Source organism: Kryptolebias marmoratus, linkage group LG12, assembly GCF_001649575.2.
Source record: "Kryptolebias marmoratus isolate JLee-2015 linkage group LG12, ASM164957v2, whole genome shotgun sequence".
NCBI classification, from domain to species: Eukaryota; Metazoa; Chordata; class Actinopteri; order Cyprinodontiformes; family Rivulidae; genus Kryptolebias; species Kryptolebias marmoratus.
Genome location: NC_051441.1, coordinates 19,201,678 through 19,210,666, shown reverse-complemented (window position 1 = coordinate 19,210,666; position 8,989 = coordinate 19,201,678). Strand labels below are relative to the sequence as shown.

Sequence of the window (8,989 nt, the reverse complement as noted above, 5' to 3'; positions counted from 1 at the left end):
GCCGAGCAGGACACCCCCTTTCAGCCTCTGGCGGCAGAGGCATCACACGGTGGGAGGAAGAGCCTTTTTCCCTTAATCAACCCTGTTGTAAAAAGGCAGGAATGAATTACAGGGGTAACGCTGGCAGTCCGAGGGGTAAACAAGTCTGAGTTACACGAGGAAGAGGAGCTGCAGCAGCTGGAGAATAGAGAAGGGGGGGGGCAAAAATGCCTTAAAACAAAGGAGCCCTCTCCAAGCTTTGAAAATCTAAAAAGGGGCTGACAGAGTCCCAACATAAAATTCAGATTGAAAAAAAAGTGAAGAGAAAGCTCCTTTTTAAGAGTCGGTGGCATTGCATGAAGCTGAACCGACAGGATTTTTTTTCTTTTTTTTGGGGGGGGGAGTTCGCTCCATCCTGATCCACTGCAAATTTCTGCAAAAAAAAATAAACCTCAGGAGAAATTCAGCCTCAAGCGTAGAGCCAACGAAACGTTTTAAACCAAAAGCGCACACATGCAAAAAAGAAAAAAAGAAAACTAAGCAAAAGATCTAATGTTCATTACAGCTCAAGTGTTGTTTTAGTGTCAGAAATAACTCACCGCAACTGATACACACACAATTAATATCCCTCAAAAACAGTAAATAAGAAATTATTATGATGGCGAGGAAATATGATGCTGCTTTGAAAATAGCAGACAAAATTTCACACAAGCTTTAAACATGCAGCAGAATGATTATATATTCTTGTGTCACCTTGGGGAAAAATGCAGTTTATATTTTATTTTTGTATAAATTTATCTCAGTGCATTAAAACCAACAGATTAAAGAGGAAAATAAGGAGCTGTAACCTGTTAACCTGTAAGCTGCACGTGTTGCATTCAAGTGCAATAAAATAAACTTGGAAAACAGTGAAGTGGTTCAGCAGGGCTACATGAAAAAAAACACTATCTCATGAGCGCGCGCGTGTGTGTGTAGTATATTTTACAATGTTCTTCGCCGTTTATTACACACACACATACCTTCACACACACCTTCACACACACACACACACCAGCCCCCGGCTCTCCCGGTGTCCGACCCGCACTAAAGCGGCCCTGAAACGGCCGTGCGCGAGCCCCGCTAGCACACTCCTTTAAGCGGCTAACATGAGAGAGAGAGACAGAGGGAGAAAAAAAAACGAAGAAGAAAAACCGAAGAAGAAGAAGAACACCCTCATCCTGCCTCGAGCCTCGCCGGTTAGGAAACTCCTAACGGCGGCAGTATTTAACTCCAACCGTCCTCCTCCTCCTCCCGTCAGTCCCGCAGGCTCGCCTCCTACACCCCCTCCTCCTCCCTCTGGCCCCCTCCGCTTTAGGAAAATATGAAATACGCTCGGAGAGAAGCGCCATTTTCTCTCCAAATAAAGAAAGAAAGAAAGAAAAAAAAAGCCGTGCGGAAAGTTTCCCGTGGCGACGTGACGGGACGAGGCGTCCCGGAGAGTTGAGCCGAACTTTCTTTGCGAGCTAACGAAAAAGCTGTATGGAAAAATTATACCCGGGCAAAGGCAGCGCTTTTCTTTCTTAAAACAAACAAAATAAAAGACGACACCAATGAAGAATAATAGACAACGCCGAAGCCCGGCCGTGGCCGAAGAGCGAAACAAGAGAAGCCAGTTTACCTGTGTCAGGCAGTACGGGGAGTACATGTTTTAGCAGGGAGGCTTGGAGAGCTCGCTGAAGTTGGATGGAAGCTCGGTACAGTGCCGCATTGCATTCGCTCGCCGTCCGGTTTCTCTCACTCCATGCTGCTGCAGCTTTACTGTAACCCCGCCTAGAAAGTGAAAGCTTGCACAAACTTTCAGGGAAAAAACTTTGCCTCCCTCCCCTCTCGCCTCTTCCCGGGATTTTAACCGCTCTCCTCTTGTCTTTTCTTCTTCGCAGCCTGTTTTTTTTTTTTTTTTCCTCCCCTCTCCACCTTCCGACTAATTCAACGAGGTGGTATTTATCAAACGGTGGTGAAATGACATTTTTTGACCCGGTTATTAATCTTTCGCCCGCACTTTTCTGCGCTCGTGCTCTCAGTTGCGTTTACTGATGCGTCGCATTCCAGCGTTAATCTGTAGTTACACTTTGACGTGAGGAGGACACGTAAACGCACCATCTGACAGCCTCGGAGAAGGAAGGAGAAGATAAAGAAGAAAACTCGTATTTTCAGTCAAACCTCCTTCATTAGACGGACAAAAATACTTTAGTATTAAAGGTACTCATTCCAAAATATAAAATAAAACATAAAAAGGGTTATTTTGAACTGAGAGAGTAGTTTTCCAGATATATTGATATGGATTTCTGAAATGCGGGTACGCACTCAGTGTAAACAAAGCACTGGCTGACTCCACCAAAAACCCACGTTGAAGCTACAGGTCTGCGAAGGTGAACGAATATGGGGGAATCGGGACAAATGTAGAAAATCAAAGACATTTAGGTGGAAATAAAAAGGACAACGGCTGAGCTCAGCGTTCAAACGCGCGCCGCTTTTGTGAAACTTCTCCCAGATCGATATGTTTACCGTATCAGTCTTTTTTTTTTTTTCAACTCTAGTCTAACGCTCTGACCTCGATTATTACATATTTGGATACTTTACTCAATAAACTGGAGCGTAAATGGGCACCATTAGTTCAAAGTTGTCGTTCCAAAATGGCTCTTCCGAGTACTTCGTCGTTGTTGACCATTTTTCAGTCGCTTCGGCTGTTTCTGTAGGTTAAACTAACGCCATATTTTTAAATTTAAGGACACATTAATCGTCGAAATGAGAAAAATACTGCGCAGATTTGGTTTTGCGCTTTATGAAATTTCGTTTTAACCGGTCTTCGTGGCTTCGCAGTGAGTACCTTAAACCCTCACGAGAGACAAAGAGAGGTACGGGAGTTTTTGTAACTTCCACGGGAGGGTTGAGGCTTGTCGCGGTCAAAGCGGGCTTCAGGTCAGCAACATTCAGCGACACCTCTCAGGCATTGAAAAGCCGGCGTTTGTGGCCTTTTGTCTCAGTGCGTCTTCTCGTCGTCCGTTTGCTGAACCCCCTCGTGACCCGGTCCGGGAGCTTAGAAACCAGAGCAGCGAGCCCAAGCCGAACAGTGTAGCAGAAAACTACAGCAAAACAGCGAGGACAAACCTATAATCACAACCTCTGAGCTGTATCAAAATACTAAAAAACGGGGATGTGTGAAGGAACAGAAAAGTATTTGTCTCTCTCACACACAGCAGTGAGTGGCACATATACCACATAGAAGTCATTTTCTGGACCGGGTTCTCGTTTGTGGTGCAAATGGGGGAAATTTAGGTAGGAGTGAAGTCATTGTAGGGGGGGTGGAGGGGGGATGGATGGAGCTGAAATTTTAGGTCTAACGTTGGAGTCCCGCAGATTTATGAGGCCCACTGCTTGGCCATTTCGACCGCAAGCCTCTGCAGGCGAAACAAAGAGATCTGGGCTCCGTGCGGCCAATTACTGCGCGAGGCCGGGGGAGCGCGAGGCCAGGGATGCAGGCGGGGAGGGAGACGGCGTGTGGTCAGGAGTGTTTAACTGTGTAACCTCGCATCCTCAGCAGCGCACCGGCATTCCTCTCTGTCACGGCGATGCGTGACGAATAAGGAAAAACAGGCTACGGCACACCCTGTAACGTTCGCCCCCCTTTTTTAATAATCAGCATCAGACAATGCTGGAGCATGCTTAGCTGAATGAAAGACAAAGGACAGGCACATCTGTGGGCAGCACAGAGTCGTTTCGCCTGACACCATTCCTCTCATCTCACTTTGCTTTCTTTTTAGTGCCTTTCGCAGCAGGGGTGCATTTTTTTCTGTGCAAAACCTTTAAACCAAAAGACATTTGACCGGACTATTGTGCTAATTTTGCCCTTTACTCTTATCCCTCAGTAATTAAATGGGATAATACTCTGTGGGTCCTAACCACCGGATGAAGTGATGCCACCCCTTCTTCAAGTTTGATCCAAAGTATCCTGATTTATGGGCGATGCCATGTTGTATTTTGGGAGCCCGAGTCTACACATTAGGGATGGTAAGCCATAAGCTCCGCCTACATATGTTAATATCGTTTATTTACATAGACTTAAACTTATACTACAGCCAGCCTACAGGGGGCGTTTTTCCTGCTTTGGCTTTAACTTCCGTATTACATCCCTGTGTCTAGTTATCCATTCACAGTATGCTGATGATCACAACCAAGGTCATTTCCTTGATGATGTCATCACTTGTGGTCTCCATAGTTGTTTTAGGCACTATATGAGCTACAGGGTTTGTAATGAGACAAAACTGATTGTTGTTGCTTTTTTAAGCCCCATCTACGCTTTTATTATTTTTTTTAACAGCTATGTTTAGGTTCCTTAATTAAAAAAAAAAAAACTTGGTCTACATGATTCTAACAAAAATGCTGAAATACCCACGCCACACTGCTGTAAGTGGCGAGAACGGGATCGGGGGATTGGGGGGGGGGGTGAAGTGAGACAGAAGCAAAAATAAAAATTAATAAAAAACTGACAAGAACGGCTCCGTTGTTGTTTCGGTTTCTACGGCACAAAGTTACAGTCGGCGCGCGCAAAATAGGCTTCCGTCTCGTCGTTTTATGAACATCTCCATATTTCTTATCCACACAAATGAAATACCTGGCAACGCATTTATACTTTTATCTGAAGAAGCACCTTACTAGAGCTCGTAGCTTTGTTTCGCTGTGCCGTACAGTGGTATACTATAAAAACAAGATCATTTTATTCTACTCTAAAAGTGACACCATATTCATTTGGACAAGAGGTGCAAACGCAGCACAAAATATCTATTATTAGAAATGGGCCTTTATTGTTAAGAAATTCAACATTTCTAATTGATTTATTTGAGCCTTACACTGTTCCTACTGTTGACTATGACTCCTCCCACATTTCTTTACTGTTTTTTGTGTCTTTTTCTAAACATAGTACATTGTAATGTGTACGATTCTTTTACTTAAGAACAAAGAGAATTGCCTTCGTAAGCCGTCCACAGTCTGCCCTGATTTCTAAAAGTCCTCGTCGCACAACCCTAATTGGTTCACCTTCAATTAACGGCAGCGCAGTGAGAGCAAAAGGTCCTCCTCTCTTCTGCAGAGTCGACCTGCGTGCGGCACACGCGAGCCCTCCTCCGCCGCGGCTCCTCAAACCAGCCACACATTTAGCGGTCTGTGTGAGTAAATCTCTCATTAAGTAACACATGGTAGAGCCATATGCTACGGTTGGTGGGTCTGCTGCGGCTCTGCTTTTTCACACGCCTCAAATATACATATTTACCACTGCTCCAGAGCGGCCAGCTCTGTAACGACTTCACCCACCAGCTCGGTGCTGTTGCGAAGTCACATCAGATCTGAGGCCTTAACTGGAGACACAATCAGAGCAGCTTTTTTTTGTTTTGTTTTGTTTTGTTTTTTAAAAAAGGGGAGTTTTTGGACATGCAAAACAGTTCATTCAAGGATGAGCACATTTGCATAAACTGCACACACACACACACACACACACACAGTGTCACACTGCAACCAGTGCTGACACCACACCTGTGTGCAGAAGGAGCTCGGGATAACAGCCGAAAGTTCAGATAAGCAAAACTGCGGGTTGGCTTGTTCGGCTGAGCAGATGTCAGCCCCGGCACCACGTCGTTTACACAAAGTGCACGGCTTTGTTTAGTCGTGGTTCTCAACTCGGGTTGGGGGTGGGGGGTTCCCTCTGAAGTTCTTTGAAAGTGATTTCCCTAAATAGTTTAAACACTTGTAATCTTTTGTTTAACTGAAAGAAAGTGAACACGAACCAGTTCTTTTTTTTTTCTTTTTTTTCTCCATTTCATGAAAACAAATCCGTCTCGACTTTTGCGACTGATATGAACTCTGGAGGGCTTAGAAATCTGAGGCAGACAAACAGCAAGAAAGGAGGAACAGCGGAAGGTGTTTTTGCATATTTTCGTGATCTGTTACAACAGGGGTGTCAAACCCAGTGACGCAAGGGGGCCAAAATTAAAAATTTGGTCCTAACCAAGGGCCAATCAAGATCAATATTCATTAAAAATTACATAAATTAACCTTGGTTTTAGATGTATTATGTCAAATCATTCATATAGAAATATCAATTATCTTTTCCCAGTTACAGATTATACAGAATTTAGAGCAAACAGACTTTAATGAACACAGACAAATAGATCAAACTTCAAAAAGCCCATCATTAGCAGTCATTTCTTACGCCTCACTCAGCTTTTAAATGAACTTTTTAACATTAAAGCAGATTTTTTTTAAAAGCCATCAACTAAAACCTGATCATACAGAAATTAAAACTATTTATTGTTGGCTTCTAAGTCACTGTCAAGAGAAAACTTCACTAATTAGGCTCAGTTTTTTTAAGCAAAATAAGAATCAGAGACTCGATCTGTCCCAGACAATGAAATCTAAATGTTATCTTGGGGGCCGGATGAAATGTTACAGAGGGCCGGATCTGGCCCGCGGGCCTTGAGTTTGACACACGTGTGTTACAAAGACCATTAAAGCCCCGATCGGGAAACAGTGACGCTCTTCTCTGTTTCAGGTGTCACGAAACTCACGTGACCGCATCCACAACAACTAACTGTAACAATTTTACATCTCTCTAACGTTACCATCCAAACTTTTTTTTTTTTTTTTTGTTCTACTGCGAGTCCCGATCCTTCTCAGGTGGGAGGGAGGGAGAGAGATAGAATAGTAAAAGACGTGTCTTTGGGAAGTAAAGACCTTTCTGGTGATCATTTGATCCTTAAATCTGCACATTGGTTTGCAAACTTGTAGATATATATATGAATGTATAGTTTGGCACATCAGCACAACTCATAGAGGCTGCTGTTTGTGGTGCCCCTTCGGCTGGTTGAGGCAGATGACCCCCCCCCCACACACACACACACACACACACACGCACACACACCCTGGTTTCAGTCTACCAGTGTTGGATTTAATTCAGTGATAATGGTGCTGAATTGGAACGAACAGGCGTGAGTTTTGAACTGAAGTTGTTTGCTTTTTCAGTGTAGGACCACGAGTTTGTTGTAATCTGGCCCGATGTGAATTGACCAAACGGAACTGAATTATGTTGCGATATTTTGAATGGAAATAAACTGAGCTGGATTCAAATGGATTTAATGGAGTTGAATTAATTGAATGAACGACGCTAAGTTGAATTGAACGCAATAATATTAACTGGATTAACATAGACGACATGAAATAAACTGAACGGGCTGCATTACCTGGAATTGATTTTTACAAGATTGGAGTGATTTTAAATGAAACAAACTGAACTGCAACACATCCAGTTGAATTGAATGGACATGGTTCACTGGAGTCGAATCAGATCAGAGATTTGAACAGATTTGAAACCCTAATTAATTTTTTTTCTGACTTCCTTTTTTTGTTAAGACTCAAAAATAAATCTAAACTTCAAGCTAAAATGCACCACAGCATCCTCCTCCTCCTCCTCCTCAGCATCTAGCTGAAGCAGAATGTAAGATTTGCTCAGGTAGATGTGTGATGATGCACTTTGAAGAGAGCTAAGCCAAAATCCACACATCTCCTGGATCGGATGATGGAGGTGGACACCCTCCTGTATTTGTTTTCGACCCCTCTCCCTCCAAACACCAGGCTACTCAGTTACAGCCTCAGCACTTCATCATGGAACAGAGTTGGCGATGGTCCTGACTACTAGAAACAAAGAACTCGCCCTCGGACGGCAGCCCCGTCTTCGTTAACGACCACATTTTCAGTCATCAGCAGGTCTCCGTCAACATTCCTCCCCATCCCCAGTTCTCTACATTCACGTCATCTCACTGTAAAATCTGGCGTTTTCATTGGATCAACCTTTGTGCAATTTTTTTTACATTAGACAGCTCTTTTTTTCCTTTCACACGCCACGCCACGCCGCACGCTAACATTGTAAATTTCATTCTCACGAGGCAAGGGAACTTTCATGAAATTGTAAAAGCCCTGCGTTTCTCTTTTTCTTCTTACGTGTGTGAGTGTGTGTGTGGAAATAATCATCGTAATGGTTTGCAGATGAGTGGAGAGGGCTATGAATGACATTATGATTAAAGGGCAATTACCAAGAGCGTGAAAACAGACACTCAAGAGTTTCGAGTAATGACTGTGGTTACACATTTAATACCAACACACGCACATAATAATGAAAATGATAATAATAATAGATGCATACCCTGTATGAATCTGATACTACAAAGCATTCAGGCATCCCAGGACCTCTGGAGGGCTCTTCGTTCAACAGAAAGGTTTCGGTTGCCTGAAATGTAACACAACAGTCATTCATTCAATCGGCTTGTATTTAAAATCAGCCAAAAAAAACAAAAAAAAAACCAAGAAAAATAAAAAAAAAAACAAGCTGGTTGCAAAGCTGCAAAATCAGATTTTGTACATGAAAATCCTTCTTGACCTATTTAAAAATCCTCTCCAAGTCCCATCAGCAGACAGCCACTTTCATCTTCACGTGCTCATGCACACACACACACACACACACACACACACACTCGAGTACACTCTGTGATTGGTGGTGTGAGCTGCCTCTCGGTGCATGAGGTCCGGTCCCGTCAGCCGCCACCGCTTATAATGGAGGAACAAAGTGTCCGAGCGTCAAACTCAGTGGCGTTTCCCTGTAACTGCTAATTCACCTGCACGGCCTCTTTTCCAACACCGATTCAGCACACACAGTCACATGCTGCACACACTCGGCCCGGACCGTACATCTGCCCTCCGCCGCAGAGACAAACACGGGCCTCTGTTTTGCATAGCTAACGCGTTTTTATGTTAAATGTTTGTTTCTATTCAGCGCAGTTCATTTGTATGCTGCGGGACGCACCAGCCGAGGCTCTGAATGAGCAACCAGTGCCCTTCTGAAGTCAGCTGAAACAGCCAGACCAGACAACATGAAAGGCGGGGAACCAAAGGCAAAGGATCTGGGTCAGTGTGTGTGTGTGTCGGGGGG

At 43.9% G+C, this 8,989-nt stretch overlaps 1 protein-coding gene across 6 annotated transcripts in view; it reads right to left on the bottom strand.

Annotated features, from left to right (window-relative positions):
* nfixb (nuclear factor I/Xb) overlaps positions 1 to 8,989 on the bottom strand; it is a 169,616-nt gene that overhangs the window by 148,905 nt on the left and 11,722 nt on the right. For 4 of the 6 annotated variants that reach the window (XM_037978756.1, XM_017435704.3, XM_017435709.3 and 1 more), the window contains exon 2: positions 8,207 to 8,290. In XM_037978756.1, coding sequence (XP_037834684.1) covers positions 8,207 to 8,290 — 84 coding nt within the window. Of the gene's footprint in view, positions 1 to 1,636; positions 2,053 to 8,206; positions 8,291 to 8,989 lie in introns of those variants that run through there. The other 2 variants (XM_037978757.1, XM_037978758.1) reach the window with 2 other exon arrangements.